Source organism: Brachycentrus maculatus, unplaced genomic scaffold (genome assembly GCF_059751285.1).
Source record: "Brachycentrus maculatus isolate JH-2025_06_01 unplaced genomic scaffold, ASM5975128v1 h1tg000176l, whole genome shotgun sequence".
NCBI classification, from domain to species: domain Eukaryota; kingdom Metazoa; phylum Arthropoda; class Insecta; order Trichoptera; family Brachycentridae; genus Brachycentrus; species Brachycentrus maculatus.
Genome location: NW_028280928.1, coordinates 2,739,590 through 2,760,033, shown reverse-complemented (window position 1 = coordinate 2,760,033; position 20,444 = coordinate 2,739,590). Strand labels below are relative to the sequence as shown.

The window sequence follows — 20,444 nt, the reverse complement described above, 5'->3', positions numbered from 1 at the left end:
TTTGCGAAACGCAGCACTAGACAAAAAAACAGAATTTACTTTTTAAATAAGATTAATACTGTGAATCGTATTTATCAAATTACTTAAAAGGGACAATTCAATGTATTATACTACTTAAAAAAATAACTATACAGGAAGAGAGCCATGCACCTTTACTTTGTAACTTGAAAGTAATTTGGGTTAATTGTATGTAGATGTATTGGTTTTATACCAAGAAAGTGGTTTAATGTCTCAGATACTAGGGTAATAAAAGAAAGTCTTGTATTGAAAAAACTAAAAAGAAATGTAAATGTAACAATATTTAAAACAAAATCACTCGCAAAAAAATCACTTGCGATAAATGAAAACGTATTGGTAATTGAAAAAAGCTACACCTCAAAAACTCTCAACATACGTAAGACGCAATCGTACCTAGGCTAGGGTTTATTTTCATTTGAGAATACACTTCCGAACGGTTGAGTATTTCTATTGTAGTCTTACGACCGATAACGAATAAAATTTAAAGATAGGGTGAACGTTCAGTTATTGACACACTGACAATTACTGGTAAGGCATTTTTTTGCGACAATATTAAGAATTTCGTTTCTAGATGCATCTCTTTGATATAAATGTATTTTCAGTGATGTATTATGATGTTAACGTTAAAGGAAGAATTTAGGATCTAATCTAGTTAGAAGGCTAACAGCATGCTTCTAGACACCACTGTCATTTAAAATCTTTTTTGGTTGCATTGCTGTTCAATACAACTGGGCCATAGCAATGGGTACCCGTGTACAACTAGTATATAATATAAATGGATAAATATTGATAAATTATAAATTCCATTAAAATATTTTGAGGATTTGTCGTTGAAAAAAATGGTAGATGTAAAATATTATAGCCGTACATTCATTTCTCATCTAATGCCATAATCATAGTTCCAAATCTATTAAATTACTACTCACACGTGAAACTGATCTAAAAACATTACATATAAATAAGTTTAGATAAAATATTTAAATATGGATGCTCAATATTGGGTAGAATAGCGACCGTTACACAAATATATAAAGTGATCACTTAAGCCAGCCAAATACCAAATCGTAAGCCATGGGATGCTTAGACTCATAGTCTTTCATAATAAAAAAATAGATATTTCATCTCATGTTAAGGACTCTCTAAAACAAAGTATATTATTTTGCGATTTTTCTTATTTAATTTATTAAATATATAATTACAATAGATAAAGAGTTTGAAGTAAAATAAATACGTGGTAATATTCTTCTATCGTAAATTGGGTGTAAATAATATGTAAAGTGGGTGTATAATAATAAAATAAACAATATGTTGCTTTGTAATTAAAGTTTATAATTAAAGTTTATTCTTAATTTATCTTTATAATATTTTTTCTATCTATCTATCTGATTCTGACAGTTCAGAATATTATATTTTTTCTATCGGATGTCTTTTGTTTTATTCTGTGCGACGCATGCGACATCTGGTGGTAGAACTGTTTTGTGTAGGTACTATTTGTAAGTACTTAATAAAATGTAAAGGAAGGTACCTAGGTATTTTATTACATATGTATAAAAATAAAAAATATAACGTTTTGATGTAACATTTCCATGAAAATTTCTAGTAAATTGATTGTTTTTTTTTTAAATTTTATCTCAGACCCTTTTTTCAGAAACTGTAAATTTGATTTCGCAACGGCTCAAAAACTGTCCTACCGTGTAATTTCCAGAATGTTGAGTATTGCGTTGACATGCTATAATTCAATTTTGGCGGTAAGTTAAATAAAATTAACAGGATTTAAAGTATACCCTTGAATCAGATAGAAGATGAAAAATTGTATTTACAAAGAAGGATTCAATTAAATTAGCGAGGTTTACTTAACACCGCGACCTTTCGGTTTTTTTAAAATTTAATTTTAAATATGAAAATTAAACGAAGCTGGTTGTAGTTCCGAGGTTGAATAGAATCGTAGGCTAAAGTTAGGTTCTTGGTTGGTAGTTTGTAAATCATAGCATTTATTTGTTTATTTATTTATTTTATTTGTTCGGGAATTGTACAGCTTGCCATTTAAAAAAGTATATGTTAAAAAATGGTCAGCTCGCTCGGCTACCGTTCTGGAAATCCCGGGTTCGATTCCCAAGGGGGGCAAAATAAATATTAGTTATTTTTTCACTGTAATATTTATTCAATATTACCCTGGACTGGTACCTGAAGCGGAGGGCTGATCACCTTTCCTTCATGTGTAAACGATCAAGATAACACTGCGTTTATATAACGCAGTGCCCTATGCACCATTGGGGTGTGGATAAGGGTTTTATTATTATTATTATATATTAAAAAAGTAACATTTATAAAAATAAAGCCAATTAAACAATTCCACATTTATGTTATATTTATGTTTATGCTTTTAAAACATTAAAAAAAGAGTGGGAGTGTGTGTGTGAGGAAGAGATACATATGTTTTACACTTGCAAACCTAACTTAACCATCATGCCGCATCTCCGCAAGGGTAGGCAGAGAGAATAGAATGCCATACTAATCTGTCTTTGCAAATATTCTCTGCCTCTTCTACGTTCATGCATCTCCTCACACCCGTCAATTAATTCGATTCCTGACCTTTCAAGTATTTGACATGCCTAACCATGCCAAGTTTTCTGCGGTCTTTCTCTACTTCTTTTACTAACCACACTATGGAGGCAGATGACACTGTAGAGACGGATATAATTTAAGCATTTCATTAATTGATTCGGGAGTCACTTTGTACTCATTTCCTTATATTTTTACTTGGTAAATAGGACTATTTCTTGAAATCATTATATTGGTTATGGCTCATCATCCTAGTTTGATAATGTTGGTAACGACAAAATGTCACAGGTCAAATAAAATAATAATGGTAAAGCTTTATGGTCGTTGTTTTATATTATAATTTATAAACAGTAATAATTAAATGAAATTATATGATAAAATTAATATTTTGAATTTTTTATCTCTTTTTGGTCCCTAAATTAAATAAATATGCATATATGTACATATCCACGTAGATAGTTACTGCAATTACACATTAGTTACACATTCCAATGAGCAAAAAATTATTTGTCCTCTGTTCCACATATTGTTGTAATAGATACTAGTGAAAAAAAAAGAGCTTGCATTTTTACTTGATAATAGTAATGATGAACAAAATGTCGAATGACACGAGTACGAGGAAAAAATCCATGTAGAATGAGATTGAAATTTTACCTGGTAAGGGTGAACCTTTAAATTTACCCAGTTAAAATTATCTGGTATTTAATTTTAACTGGGTAAAACACCACCTTCTCTTAAAATCCACTGTGACACGTGTTTCGATGCATTCCGCATCATTTTTAAACGCCATCATAAAAGTCACATTAGATTAGAAGAAAAACGGTATTTCCCAAGTAATATTAAAATAATTTAAGTACGCTAAATTAACTTGGTAAATTGTACACAAAAAGTGATTACACAATGCCGCCTTCAGAGGTGTTTACCTAATTACTTAGATTTCATGTTTGACTATTAGATTATGATATTTCAAAACACATGGGTCCCGAATTGTAAGGGATTCCAACCCAATTGTTAGCTCTGTGTTTGAGCTTCGTATTTATTCTGTTTATTTGATCGTGTGAAGTCGCCTACGTAGGATTCGATTAACCTAAGTCGATTATAATTTCAGGGGTCAATTCGTCTGGATGTATCATGTTTTAGTCTGCTGTTAGCTTAGTATTATTGACAGACACATTTAATTGAATTGATCACTTAGAGATTGCGTTAGAGGGATAATGTTTGGTGAATAATACAACTGACCGCACACTCGCATAGCAAGATTTAGTAATAATAGGGATGGAAAGATTGATACAGATATGGAAATGAGAGTGAATGCAGGGAACAAAGTAAATGGTACACTAAAACCAGTTTTAGCAAATAAAATCCGATCAGCGAAAGCTAAACACTGGCAGTGCACAATGGAGTCCTGATACCAACCCGAATCATAAAAGTGAAGCATAGAGTTATGAAAAGAAGGATGAAAGTAGATTAAATAGGTCGAAATCTCTCAGACGAATGCATGGCATAACCACGTATGATTTTCGGAGGGTGAAATAAAGAAAGAATGCAAGGTTGAGAGTAACATTGCCGGTAAAATTAAGAAAGGTTTTTTTAAATGATTTGGACATGTAAAATGAATGAGTGAGGAAAGAACGGCAAAAAAATATGATGCGAATGGAACTGAAAACAGGAGCAGATAAAGATCGAGGAAAACTAGCTATCATCAAGTGTTTCATATACTTGAGAGGGATGAGGTAAAGAGTTTGAATAATGAAAAATCTTGCATGAGGAGATGCATGAATGTGGAAGAGGTGAAGAATATCTGCAAATATAGAGTGGTGTGGCGTTCTATTGTTTGCCTATCCCTAGGGGAAAGGCTGAGAGAATAGAATTTAACTTATTCCACTATTTTATTTGATCGGTGAGAGACTCGTTGTTCCGACATTATTATATTGATTATGGCTTATCATCCATGTTTGATAATGTTGGTAACGATGATATCCTGTCACTGATCAAATAAAGTAAAAATGCAAAAGCTCTATGGCTGTTGGGAAAAATATCATGTAAAAATCGACGGCGCACGTGTTGTAATGCATTCAGAATCATTTTCAAACACCGCATGTGACACTCAGTCCAGATTTATAATTGTGTCCTTGGGATGTCGTAATAGTGATATTTACCAAATAATATTCAAATTAAAATGGATAGAAATTATCACAAATCGACTGCCGAATCAATAAATGAATTTATTATTTTCAATGAAGATGGGTATCATGATAAATTATGGTCATAAACGAACGGGAATTTATGTATCCAACTAACGAATTTGAGCACTGTTTTTTTTTACGTTTTTCTATCTGGGATTACGTCAACCCTAATAGTTGTTGCCCAGGGCTGGTAAGCTGTTTTCCTGTTAGCACATAAGTCGGCGCCTATAACGAATGTGGTAGAACCTGGTTTATTTTCACAGACGATCATAGTAAGTTGCTACACTTTTTAGTGGAGCTAAAAATGTTCTATAAATAATTTAGAATAAGTACAAAAAATCTATTTTGGTTAGAGTAGTTGAGTAGTCACTTGACTGAATAACATTCGTCATGGGCTCAATTCTCTCCAATTCCGAAATGAATTCGAGAAATATTTATTACCAATCGGTCTGGGTGGTTGTGACATATTTTTCATATCTACCTACCTCATATTTACTATCCTATCCACAGACGAGTCTCTGAAAAAGAGGCTTTGTAGTTTATTCTGTTTAAATATAATCTTCGATATCTAAAAATATGAAAAAAATTATGAGGACCCAAACGGAATATGTATGTATAAAGTTGCTTAAAACATATCAACCTAGTGGAGTGGTTCTTAAGGATAATTTGACGTTTCATACTTTCATTTTATTTTTTAAATAATTTCTGTATAATGTTTTTCCATGTGTATTATCACACCAAAATATTCCAAAGGGATTTGTCCGCCGTAAAAAACTGAAGCGGAAGCTTTTTTAATCATAAATTACAAATTTTCTTCGTAAACCACATATTCAGAAATTTAGTCACATATTAACATCAAAGTTCTTCATCAATTCTCAAGTTACATATTACAAGTTAAAAATTACGTTTTAACATACTTAAAATACTTGTGTTGCATTGTAAAACAAATAAATGAGACTTGACGTCACGTCACCATCTTGATTTTTAAATAATTCATAAATAAATAGGAAAAATTTATTTAAATGTTTAATTTTGGTATATTATTTCCAAAATAAACAAAAGTGGTATCGTTTCAGTATTGTTGTATTCGAAAACTTAAAACTGGCGGAAATCCCCGCCTACGGCAACTCCGACTTAATATTAATTATGCACGTTAGCTAACTTTGCCTACGAGTAACTGTAGTGTGAAAACTTGCTAACCTAACCTGTGACGAAATTGTGGCTACAAGTTAAGCGCAGACCTTTATTTCCCTTCTTATTACGATGACATGCAAACATGCCACGGAAAAGTGATTACGGTTTGTAAATAAATGAAAATTTCATAACATATTAAATAATATAAATAGTATGTGAATAAATTATAAATAAATATTAATGTAAAGTGATTTTTCACTGTGATATATATTAAATATAACCCTGGACTGAACTTGAAGCGGAGGGCTTATCACCTTTCCTACATGTGTTAACGATCAAGATAACATCGCGTTTATTTGATGCAGTGCCCTATGCACCATTGGGTGCGTTTAAGGTTTTGAAAAAGGTTGTAATAAATTACGCTTTAAAACGTTATATTACTTACTGAGCCCGGTCATGCGTTGCGGTGGTTCAGTCCGGTTAAATGGAAAAGAAGACAAATATTTTAAATGCGTTTAATTTCCTTTCTTTTCAAAATTATATATTATATTTATATGAAAGGAAAACCTATTTTTTCAATACGAAAACGGTATTTTAAGTAACAAAAAATGCATCTAATATACCTAGGTTTAAGATAATTAAGTTGCGATTTATCGTTTATTGGGCCTTAGTTGTAAAAATCCAGATGAATACGATTTTCTGTAGAACGATAAACATCAAAACAGTAGACAGCATGTTGTGCAAAAAATGTTTTATTGCACAACCAGAAATCTTCATTCATTTGTTTTTATTCACGTTTTGCCATAGGCAGAAACCTATTTGATGTATATATTTTTTTAACAATATTTTATTGATAAATATGTAATATATTCTTAGATTAAAACCAATATTTTTAGCTTTTCCACTTTATTTTTATTTGACCAGCGACCGGGTTTTGTCGTTACCGACATCACCAGTCTGATGATGTCGGTAACGACGAAACCCGGTCGCTGGTCAAATAAAAATAAAGTGGAAAAGCTAAAAATATTGGTTTTTATCTAATAATATATTAAAAATGCAATTCCATCACGAAGTGTCAGTGGATAATATAAATCTATATGATACATATGTATTATGCATACATTTCTAGTATTTTTTTTAAAAGCAGACAGCATATTTCGATTGTAATTCGGTAAAGTATTTAAACAGATATTTTTTTCTCCCTTACTTCCTATATTTTATTGAATTAAACATTGAAACAAGAAGGGCTCTTAATATCGTAGCGTTAATCAAAGCTTTTCTAATTATTCCTTCATAATTTGGCTTGAATTTAACGTATTAAAATAAACTCTCTGAGATTCACCAATATATTGAACAGACTTTAAGAGTTGAAGAGAAAAAAAAACAATTCACAAACTGTTTAATATGTATTTTATTAGTTTGAAGTAAGCACGGGCAATTAAAACTTTTAAAATGTTTTAATTTTAATTAATTAACATCCCAATATTTGCGTTGGCGAGAATTCAAATTTGGGGGGAGAAGGGAAAACTCAGTTATAGAAAAACATTTTCCTAATTTCATTGTTTAATACTTTTCATAACGTTCATTATCTTGAAAAAGTTGTGTTGATTATGGCGATTAGTTGTTATAACAATAATTGTGAACAACTTATATTAATCACTCTTATCGACAAATGTGATCTAACCCCATCTCCAATAACATTTAATATTAGCATTTTTTTATTATATAAACGTATTTTCATTCGTCATACATTCAGATATCTCATCATACATTTTAAAACCCTTATACATAGTAAAATTTTGCGACTCCTTTTTTTTATGGCAGTTTTTTTATCTTTATTTCCAATAATAAATTTAAACAATATATAAATTTAAACAATAGCAAGGAATATTAAATTCTAGGCTATAATAAAGCTACAGAACTTACCACCTCTCATTGGCTGGTTTAAAAGATCACTTAGTATGCAAATGCTGTGTAACTTTCACATTTTTTACCATGATTGACAATCTCACTGCTCAAAATTCGCAAGTTTCAAGTCTAAAGTTTCAATTGAAAATAACAACAGGTGACACCTTTGGTTGCAATAAGTACATATATAGTTTGGTTGGTGTCTACTTTCATCTTTCTTAAATTTTGAGGTTGATCAATTATATTGCCTCTCAATTATACTAACAAATTATCATAAAAAAGTAAACTCATTTAGAGATTTTGGAAATTAAAAAGCGATAAAACAAATTTTAAATATTATAAATAATCAATTAAATTAAAGTAACAGTCCTATTTCCGATATTTCCGATTTCTGTTCCTAGAAAGAAAAATTCACACAGTAGGTTTTTTGTGTGTGTGTGTGTGTTCCACTTTGCGTATGCGTGCACGGCTTCTTACTGTTTTTTGGCTAATTCCGTTAGTTGTTATTGTTAGTTGCTACACAATTCACAATAATATTTAGGATTTAGCTTTTGGTAAGGGAATGTAATTAATTATAAGTATTTTAATGTTTTAGAATTTAATTAACCCTGATGATGACAAGGTTCTTTTCGAAACCGATAAGTTAAAGTGTTTTTTTTTAATAAAAAAAGTGGTTAAAACAAAGTTGTTTGATTTTATGAAGTTCATAAACTGTGCCACAAAGTATCTGCGAAAAACATTAAAGAAATGCTAACAAATCCCTGCGTGCAGTATGTTACACTCATAAGGATTTATTTTCTTCCATTGAAATTAACCGCGAGGAAAAAAAAACTAAAAATGATATTTTCATCTTGAAAAATAAACCTTCAGCCCTAAAGCAAGCCCCCCCCTCTAACTAATATTATTTGCTTGCAGGATATTTTTTTGGAATAAAATCCTCGTTTTAATAATCCACGTGTTTCAGTTTACAGGCGAACTTTCAATTAAAAACGTTTTAAAGGTTGATAACGAGTTACAACACGCCAACAGACTTCGGATTAATTCTTCTTTTCAGTAATGAATATGAAACTTTTCAACATCGTTTTCAGTATAATTAAAAATGTTGACATTGTAATGGTTCTACGATTGAAAAATAGGCACATATGATTAATGATTCTATGGAAACTGAAGGGAAGATTAAATGTACTTACAGCTTATCTCAGTTTGCTCCCAAAAAAAGAAGTTCGTTTTTTCTAATTTATTTTTTATTCTAATGACTGTATGCGGCCGTTGGGAATATTTTAGGTCATCGATGTGACCCGGGGTGCGCTTTGGGTTAGCCTGGCCTTCTTTAGAGTACCGACTAACATAAAAAACAAATAAGGGGTGATGCTAGTGATGCAATCAGCAGTAAATAATACATATACACCATGCCTTGTAACCAATATTTTCAGAAAAGATTAATAGAAAGAGCTTTGAAGTATTTTACGTCAACTTTCCGTACCCTTATAAAATAAACATTTAAGTCTACAAAAGAAGATAAAAATAAGTGTAGGTACATTCACAACATCTACAAACTTAAAAAGTAAAGATCCTAATTGAAATAAAGCATCTTCTTTACATAAAAAAATCAAGTGTCCACATGAAATTAGTGAAATAACTTTTCAAAAGTTTATAGAGTTCTGAGATAAAGAAGTTCGCATGAGAAAAATTAGCAAATCCATGAACGGTCCTTAAGAAGATCAATTGGCTGAAAAAAACTTTTGAAAACTTTTTTTATCTAGGATTATTACAACGTGCCCTTCGTAAAGTGATCTAACTACATTTTTGTAAATTTTTAGATATTAAATGTATGTTATTAACTGACCGTTATCTACAAATATAAACAAACAAAAAAATATGTAAAATAAATTAAGCCTAGTTTTCAGGTGTATAAGACGCTATCTACATCGAATTTTCGATATGAACTGAACTCCTAAAACGCTAACTACTTAATTTTGACAAGGCATAAATTTTAAAACGATTTAAAATTTGATTTTATCGTGTTTTTGAATTTTCAATACTAGTTTGGAGTTTCAGAAAAAACCGTTAATTAATAAAAAAAATACGTTGAAAAAATCTTTTATGCTCTCTCGTGTAAAGTAACAGATTTGCAGATGTAATACTTTACTTACGTAGGGGCCGTCGTAAGTAATAAGAACAGTGTCCGTCGATGGTTGCTTCTTGTTGGAAATGACAAGGTAGAAAGGGAATTAATTAAAGTCTAGGTGTAATTATTTTATTGTAAAACTTTATACCGTAAATTGTTATTGTATATTTTGTATGTAATGTAATTCTCTCGGTATCCATTCGCTACAATACCATACCTTAAAGAATTCTTCTTATTTTTTTCAATTATCCCTTGTTACCTTGTTGTTAATAACATATAAAATAAAACAGTAGAATGACGAATTTCAATATTTCTAAGAAAAGAAAAAGTTGTACCAAGTAATCGAATCCGCAATGCGTTGATGGGTCCCGGAACCACGCAAATCATTCAAAAGCTCTTTACAATAACGTTTCACCAATATTAAACCCGCTCAATAAACACACGGCTGCCCATACTATCAACTATCAAAAGGGTTAATTGAATTAGCTTTCCGCGAGGCCTTCGTGAACGTTTGTTAGGTTTTTCCTTTCATTTCAAACTTTGCAAAAAGTTTGAAATTTTTGAAGAGTCGCTGTTTTAGCTCCTTGTATTTTCGATAGCATATTCAAAACAAATTTTAACTTATGATTGATTTACTATTTTACCACAAAAAAAAAAACAAAAATCATTCTTTTTTTGTAAATTAAAAGCATTGATAACTTTGTGATATGGTAATAAAATACTCTCCTTATCATCCATTGTTTTCTTTGTGTAATTAAAAATGGTAATACACAAAGTAAACGATGGACGATAACGAGAATGATTTCAAATCATTCAAGTCAAGTGGCAAATTAAAACTTTTATCAAATAATAATGTTTTGAAGGACTGTTTAATGAGTTGTAATTTTTGTTGTTTCTATTTACTTAATATCAAATTTAATTGTTTTGAATGAAAATCCCACGTATTAAATTATATGATTTTTCGAAGAATAATAAATATTGTTTGAGGAACAAAATTTAGTAAAATGCTTTTCTTTTTCTAGTTTATACAGTCGAAATGCGATCTCTCAAACAAATATAAGGCAAAATGATGTAAGATTGATATTCGAAAAGGCAAGAAAACAATACTGAGATAAGCATTATTGATTAAGTTAAAAAAGGTGTGTTGAGATGGTTTAACGAATAAGTAACAAACGAACTGTAAAACAAATTTATGAGGTGAATGAAGTTGTAAATAGAAACAGAGGACAATCGAGAAAAACTTGGCGTGATCGAGTTTTTTAAATACTTTAAAGTGGTCATGTCAGAAATCGGATAATTCGGTGGATAATAATGCATGGATGTGGAAGAGGCGAATATTGTTTTCCGAGATAGATTTGTATGGCGTTCTCTTCTCTCTGCCTACTTTTACGGGAAGCGGCGTGATGGTTAGTTAGTAAGTATGTTTTGGGAACAGAAATAGGGGGAGAATACGTACGTACGAAAAGGAGAAAAGCGGATATGATAAGGGCACCAATTTAAAAAAATTCAGGATATAATATTTCATAAATTTGTTTCCGCTTTCATGCGATGAGGTAACTGTCAAGTAACTATGTTAAAGATGATCCTTAAATGATTGATCCAAAACGTAATGTGGATTCTTATCATTCAATAATTTGTATGTCCTTAAATCCTTACTGAGTCAAAGGAAATACAAATAATATAAAAGTATGATTCTATTCAACTCAATTCAATGTATATTTCGAAAAAATACTCAGTAGGTACTCAATTATCTATTATCATTCAATTATAAGCTCCATTAAATGTTTAAAAAAAATTGCTGTATCCAGCCTCGCGTTGCTCTGGCGCATTCTAATAAAATAAAAATAATGAAAAAAAAAATAGACATTTTTTTTATGTTTAATTCCACAATGCTTGTGGATATACAATGTTTTTTTAGTTATCAAGAAATACGCTCCCCGTCACGAGCAATATTTCGTATTGCGTGAATTACTGTACTGTCAACAGATGGCGGTGCCATTACGGTTAAAACGCCTGTCACAAATTTATTTTGACAAACCTAAGGGCAACTTTTTTTTGACATCTCAACATCTATCTAAAGATCTATCTCAACATACATCTCAACATGAATATGGCATTTGCAAGGCTTAAGACCGTCATAGACTTCTTCAAATAATGTAAAAAAAGAACTCCTTATTGGAGAAAACTCGGATTCGTGATTTGACATACTCAAAATGTTATAAGTAACAATTTTATTTATATAAATTAAAAATTTAATTTTGTTAAATGAAATAAGATTTTCAGAGTTATATTTTTTATGTAAAGTATGTTACAAAAAAATTAACAATAAATCAACGGGCATGTTCTTAACTTTTGTTGATATTCAAACGATCTTATTTAACAAATACAAAAATCTTTTGACAAAAAACAGAAATTTATGTGCAAATTAATTTCTGAATAAATATTTAAAAACTCTCGCTAATATTTTCTGCTGAAAACAACCGACCGAATTTAAGTGGAAAAAATGATAATTAATTTGAGTTTATTTATTTAAGAAAGAGGACGTCCATTGAGTAAGGGGAATATTTTGAGAAAATGGATTTTCTTCTTAAAAAGCTGGTATCACAAACTGCTTTAAAGATGTGTTTTATTGTTTTTTAAATATTCTTTAGTTGCCCAAAATTCACCCTAGCTGTAATGAACAATGATTTCTTGCAAACGTTTTTTTAACATCTCAACATAGATGATGAAGAATATAATATATATAAACGTAGTGTAATGTTTATCGTTTACACATGAAGGAAAGGTGATCAGCCCCCCGCTCAGGTTCCAGTCCAGGGAATATCAAATAAATATTAGAGTGAAAAATCACTTAAAATAGATTCATATTATCCACTGACACTTCGTGATGGAATTGCATTTTGAATATATGATAAGTAACATACTTAATCATTTAATATATTAAATGATCAAGTATCACACATTCATTCTCCCTTACTTTACCCATTAGAAAAGAAAAAATAGATGCCTTAATGTCTTGTCGATAAGAAATGACTGCCGGGAAATTTACATTTCAGAGAACTTCGGATTTCCCCCGGACAACCGCAGCGTGGTGGAAGGAGCCGTCAACCAGCAGTTCCTGATACTTCCTTACATAATTTAAATTCATTAACAAAAAATGCAAATCTATTATAACTTTATATAAAATCGTGCTCTCAATACAAAAAAAACCTTGATAAAAATATTTTTAATATCATACAATATTTAAATTCACTCAAATGAAATGAATTTCTCAATAAAATTATATCAAATCATGGTTATCAACTCCTGCCTTGTTTTATATATAACACAACAATTTTTATAGCCTCCCACCAGTCTGATGATGTCGGTAACGACGAAACCCGGTCGCTGGTCAAATAAAAATAAAGTGGGAAAGCTAAAAATATTGGTTTTAATCTGATAATATATTTAATCACTTATATTTACATATTTGACCCCCCCCCTGGGAATCGATCCCGGGAAGCCCAGTACGGTAGCCGATCGTGTTGACCATTACACTACGGAGGCGGACAAGACAGAGACATTAAATTCCAACTATTACAGAGACATTAAATTCCAGCATACATAAATGTTTAATCAAATTAATGCACTCAAACAGTTAAATAACTAAATAAAACTGTTTTAAACTGTTATAACGTTTATGAGATAATCAAAGTGAGTTATCTGAACGTTTCAATACACAGAAAAGGAGTAATTATTTTCTATAATTTTCTCGAATTGTCCGCCTCCGTGGTGAAATGGTTTGTGGTTAGCTACCGTGCTGGAGGTCCCGGGCTCGATTCCCAGGGGGAGTGATAATAAATATTGGTGATTCTACACTATTAATATTTATTTTAAATTAACCTGGACTGGTCCCTGGAGTGCAGGAGTGATCACCTTGCCTTCATGTAAGTAACGATCAAGATAACACTGGTCAATAATTTTGCCAGACATAAACGTAATTGAAAATCTAACGGCAATCTGTAAGAGTCGGCCTTCCAAAATTGATTGCACCACTGTGGAAAAGCTCATTTTGTCCATAATTCAGGTATGGTTTCGAGATGAAAAAATGGCATCCATGTGCAAAAACCTTATATAATAGATGCCAAGAAGAGTGAAGTCTTTGATTGAGCCCAAATAAAATCATCTTTAATATTAAGTTGTGATAATAATAAACAAAAGATTTTATATATATATATTTTTTACGAAAAACAACAGAGCTGTTTTGTTTCAATTAATCTGTTCGATACTGTATATATCTAGTTATAATGTAGTCCATCCCTAGTTGTAAAATAACCATCCCTAAAACCCTTTTACTTATAAAACTAAACCATTTTGAACTTCGCATTTAACATTGATGTATCGTAAGTCGTGTTGAATATTTCTTTTATCGCTTTTACCTTTTCCAAACTACCATTTCAAGAGGGCGGTTTTCAGTATAAATTTTTTGAAAGTTACATTTATAGTTATGTGAAAAGAACAACTTTTAAAATAAAATGATCGTGAGCTTTCAACTGAAGTCGTAAATGCTCACATCCTTATGAAAAATATCGTTATTTGTTTTTATTTACCTATTTACATTTATTTAAAGAGCTTTTATTTTCAAAATAAGTAACTTAAAAAAAATAGTAAGTACCTAAGGCTGCATTTTTATTTCACTATGAAAAGGTAATAAAAAATATATTTGTGTGTGTGTAGATAATTTTTTTCACTGCCCTAACTATGTATTATGTATTGGTCCTAGTAAATTTACACACACATCATTTATGGCATAAAAATGGTTGCCAGTTTTGAAACAATAATTGCTCAAATTTACGATTCAGTATATTCAACTTATGTGGAAATACCGCTTATTTTAAAATTCACTAAATATTTAAAGATTTTTTTTATAATTTTAGTTTTGCATAGTAAACACCTCAAAACTTTAATTAAAAATGGATAGATTTTACCACAAGTGACTGCTGAATCAATAAATGAAATATTTTTTTAATACTGTATCGGATTCCTTACGCTGATTGTGTTTGTATTATTGGCGATATTTGAGCACCTGAATATTCCTTTTTTTTAACAATTCACAAAACATATTTCTAATATAAATATATCTTACACAATAAGTATACAAATAAAAACTATAAAAAAACGGCTGTAAGATTGATTAATTTAAAAAATATATATTTTTCACGATTAAATTTAAGTATTGTTGCCAAAATCATAATTAATAAAATATAAATGATCAAGTTTAAAAAAAAATGTTTTGGAAGTCAATTTGTAATAACATCTACGCATATTTATTCAAATTTAACATGATAAATACCACTTTTCCTTTAAATCTATTGTCACACGTATTTCTATGTATTCGACATAGTTTTCAAATACCATCTTTATTTGGTGTCACAATAGATATTTATTAATAGTTGTGGAACCAAGTGGAATTAAAATAAAAAATGTGAAAATTTCTATTTAAGAATACTAAAAATACTAAAAAATGTGTGCCATCGATAAAAACATTTATTTCGGTTTACAACATTTTGAGTGTGTCCAAATACTTGTTCAAAAAATCTGGATTATCTCCAATTACAGGAGTTATTTTCATATTATTTTTTGACATCTCACATCTCATATTCTTTACATCTCTCCAATAAATGCCTCTAGTGATTCAACAACAAGGTTTCTAAATTGGTTCATATATATAGAACTTCCAAGATTTTGAGTAGTGTGGTTGTCAATAATGGGTAGAATTGGTGAATGTTACACGTGTGTAAAGTGATCACTTAAACCAGCCTATGACGGTCGTCAGCCCCGTAAATGCCCAGACTTCCATATTCTTCTTCATCTTTGATGAGATGTCAAAAAATAATATTTATTTCGGTATTCGAAATACCATATTTCAATCCTTAATTTCCATCTTGTAATGTAACTCGTTACGAAATTATCATATTTTCAAATTTAATATTCATTCCAGTCTATCGGATCCAAATTTCCAGCCATAATTTCAGTAGAAATATTACACATTTTCTTTGGCACCAAATTTCTCTATATAAATTTTTAAATCTTATAATTTGTTCCAGTACGTAAGTAAGCCGTCTACTGTCAGCTGTATTAATATAATTTTGTAACGTATTTAGATTTTCAGTAATTTTTGATCCTTAGATATCGGTTTATCTGATATCTGTCCGCCTCCGTAGTGTAATGGTCAGCACGCTCGGCTACCGTTCTGGAGGTCCCGGGTTCGATTCCCAAGGGGGGTAAAATAAATATAAGTGATTTTTTCACTGTAATATTTATTTAATATTATTACCCTGGACTGGTACGTGAAGCGGAGGGCTGATCACCTTTCCTTCATGTGTAAACGATCAAAATAACACTGCGTTTATATGACGTAGTGCCCTATGCATCATTGGGGTGCGGATAAGAGTTTTTTTTATTATTAAGATATCGGTTTTCAGGTTTAAAGGGGTTTTGAAGGTGTTTTATTTGCATTTCAAACCACATTGCCCCATTTTACCTATAACTTGATATGATATTTGCATATATTACTAGGTAGTTATCAATAATCATACAAACTAATAAGAGTGTGGTCCTGTGGTTAGTGTGATGGACTCTTTAAGTCAGAGTTTCTCAATTCAAACCCACTCTACCACAATTTGATACCTACTTCTTATAATGAGCAGCTTAGGCTCACAGAAAAAGCATGAAATTAAAATATTTGTGTAAATAATAAAATCACAAATATTTTCCTTCAAAAAAATAACTTAATAATAAAACAATTTCATACCTATTTCTAATAATGAGCCGCTAAGGCTCAAAGAAATAGTATGAAATTGAAATATTGTGTGAATAATAAAAACACAAATATTTCTCTTTACTTAAAAAAATTTAAAAGCGTTACTGTGTTTTATTTTATATTATTTAACCAATGACCGGACTTTATTCTCAAAGACATTATTTTAGACTGATGATGCCTGTCACTAGTTAAAAACGTAAAAAAAGGAAAAAAATATGGTTGTTTTTTTTTTATTATACAAAAATATACAATAGTTTTATCAAGAAATTTCAGCACAAAACTTACATAAATACTATTTGAAAAAAAAACAACAAACAGTAAAATAATACAATTGAGAGGGAAATCAAGTGGTAAAAACAAATATTTTATTAATAATTAAATCATGTCTTACCACAAAGTGAAGTGAATATTTTTGTTAATATGACGAATAGCAAATTTGCCATTTTTTACAGAAAAAATGAAGTTTTCCAGGTACAACTTTAACATATGAGTAAAAAAGTCAATATTTTAATAAACGCAATCAGAAATGTTTTATTTTATATAACAATTAATTTTGGTAATCGTTTCAATATTTCATGAAAAAAATAATATTTCAATGAAATATGAGTTTTGATAGGGATCGCTTGACAGTAAAAGTCAATTGTAAAAATTATAAATTACTTACGCTTTGCGTCAGTCTGCTTGATGGCCGCGATGACGCTAAAAATCACCATGATGATGGCCACATTCTTCGTAATAATACAAGTTCCTGCCATTTTTGATATCTGAAATATAAACGATGAAATTAATTAATTTTATTTTGATAGTTGAAATCCGTAAAAATAATGCTTAATATTTTTCAACATTGATTCTGGGGAAGCATTGCATAATATGTAAGTTGAAGGGTTTTAGGATATGAACATGATGTTCTGAAAAGATTTTGGTGAATTTTAGGGTTTTTAAGAGAGAAAACATGTTAAGCAATATTTCGGTTGTTTTTGATATATTTTATAATAATTAAATGAAAGGTTATTTTATTAAATAAATCAAGTGTTTTTATTACGATAGTGATGGGGTAAAAATTTGTAAAACTTTAGTGACTCTAATTTTTCTTACTTTATGAATTTTCTAGTGAAATAAAAAAGTGAGTAACACATTGTAGCTTTTACATTAATTGTTGATTGCTCATGCGTCATATTGGTTAAAAGGTATATTATTCATGATATTTAAAAATAATATTTTTATAATGCATGCATCAAGGCAATTTTTAAAAACTGTTTTTTTTATCTGGACTTTCGTTGACTAAAAAACCAAGTACTTTTAATATAAGTGCACAGCGGTTAAAACATTTGATACTCTGATTCGGAAAATTGTCATATAAATATACAAATATTTTCTATATACCGGAGAAAGTAAAATATTTCGCTTGGTAAATAACAGTGAACTGAAATTATAATTGACAAATTATTTTCAATGACATTATTAAAGCGACAAGAAATGTTTAAAAAAAATCTGATTGCCTTTTTTAACATCTTCATCATCGCGTTCAACAATTGAAAAAAACACGATTTTTTAAACGTACATAGGCGGGAAATTAAAAACAAAAACAAATCGTAAAAGTAATCAATGTTCATTTAAAGAGCAATAAAAATATTTTTAATGGTTTTAAAAAACGATCAAACGAGAAAACGAGAGAATCAGATATTGGCAATACGATTATATATTTGAATGTTCAAACAGCATTAATTTCAATCCATCATCATTTCAAAAGACTTGTTTGGTATTTGAATGCAAATTGCTAGGACTTGAATAATTTTCTAAATAAACGTACATTGTAATATGTGTTTATGACCAATAACAGATATTTTAGACTTTTTGTCGTTTATGTAAGAATAAAACAACGACTAAATGGTTGTCTCCTTTTATTTTATTCGTGTTTCTTTTTAATTTGTTTGTTTTATAAGATTTGTGTTTATGTCCATGTTTTTCTGAATTATTGTCGACTAAATTTGAATCAAATTGAAAATTGAAAAACATATAAAATACGATTATATATTTTATAAATAATCTAAATTTTAACATAAAAGTCCATTAAAATTTTAAATTATACTTATATTCATATTATAAATAAACAAATGGTAGCAACGAAAATGTTGATAAATTCAACATAAATGTGTAATTTTAGATAATATTTCAACTATTTTTTAAACTATAACTATTTTTTTCACAGTTCAGAAATATTTGCTTGAAACTTTTGGGAAGTTAGTATAAAAAAAAAAGATATTGTTCTACAGAAGGTAGTTAAGTTTTTTCTTTAAAAAAATTTAATCCGAGAATAATCCACAAATAAAACAGGTAAAAAAACTGTTTTATTAAAATATATTACTAGTATCAGAAGAAAATATTGATATTTAATTTTTATTATTTTAAGTTAAGAAAAATTTATTATTTTATAAAATCACTAAACCGTGTCGATAAATTCCTGTTTATTCACGGTTGATATTTCACTCACTCCTTTCAAGAACGTCATAAATAAAAAATCGTCAGTTTTCACTTGTGAATGTTTTCGGAATGCCCAGAAAACGTACTATATCCCAGCAAAAGAGGCATATTTTAAACTTAATATTTACCAGCTACTGGGCAGAAAGTTTTGTTTTTGCATTTTAAAGAAAGGATATTGTTTAATAAAAAAAAATAAACAAGTAATTTTTCAAATGAAGAAAAACCTTCAGGTTTAAAAGATCTGTTGCACAGTAAAAAGTTCAATTGGTGGCTTGTATTTATTTTAAATAAATTTTATTATATTTTCAAACTTAAAAAACTTTCTCCTGAAACTATCACGTTTTTTGATTAGTGACGTTCTTGAAAGGAGTGAGCGATTTGACCATACCAAAATTGCGAAAATATTTCATTACTTTTAAATAACTCACCAACTTGAAAGTGGAGATTACTGACCACGAAGAGTTCTGTCGGTGCAATGTGCCAGGAACGGAATCTGTTCGCCTTTTTATGCAAACTCCTCCATCGGCCACCCCCATAAACCCGATGGGAAAGAGAGAGACTACGCATTACTCGTTACCTCCCTTTCTCGAACACGGACTTCATCCCTCACACTACCAGCTAATTTATAAAACACTCACAAAAAGGTTTATTGAATTAGCACGTGAGATAACTGAGTTTTAGAGATGAATATACACTTTTTGTGCGGTGTTTATATAGTACATTACAGTAATAAAAGAAAAGTTTTCAGTGATAATGTTTTCCTAATACCTTCTACTTACTTGTTGATAGGTGGGAATGGCCTTTTAAAACTAGTTTTTTTTTATTACTTATACAACTAAAATTGCTCTTTATATAATAAATCTAGGTTTATTGTGTGTACAAATACAAACGTAAATATATTTATATGTATAATTCGACGTTAACAAAATTTTGTACTTTGTTTAAGACCCCTTTTTGACGGTATTCAAAAATAATTTCGGGAATATTTATGTATTATTATTTCATAAGTCCTTGTCAAAAAACGCGTCTATGCGTTAGTTAATTTGATCAATAATTAACAAGTTCTGATTGATAAATTAATATATTTCTCTTGGCTCTCGACTTGCCGTAAAGTTTTGAAGAATTTTTTTATAAGTCGCTGCTTAAATTAACCAGGTTTCCCTTTCTCTTATATTAATTGATAGAAGAAGTCTCGAGGATTACAAACTCAAAGCTGTGGAGGTAA

The 20,444-nt window shown here is 29.8% G+C and overlaps 1 protein-coding gene across 1 annotated transcript in view; it reads right to left on the bottom strand.

Annotated features, from left to right (window-relative positions):
* The window catches only part of LOC148308132 (neuropeptide CCHamide-2-like), a 33,146-nt gene extending 13,453 nt beyond the window's left edge, over positions 1–19,693 (bottom strand). The window contains exons 1-2 of the mRNA XM_088262268.1: positions 19,648–19,693; positions 17,403–17,502 (exon numbers count right to left, since the gene is read on the bottom strand). Of these exons, the coding sequence (XP_088118394.1) occupies positions 17,403–17,493 (91 nt within the window). The 5' untranslated portion in view covers positions 17,494–17,502; positions 19,648–19,693. The remainder of the gene's footprint in view (positions 1–17,402; positions 17,503–19,647) is intronic.
* Positions 19,694–20,444: the final 751 nt, after the last annotated feature.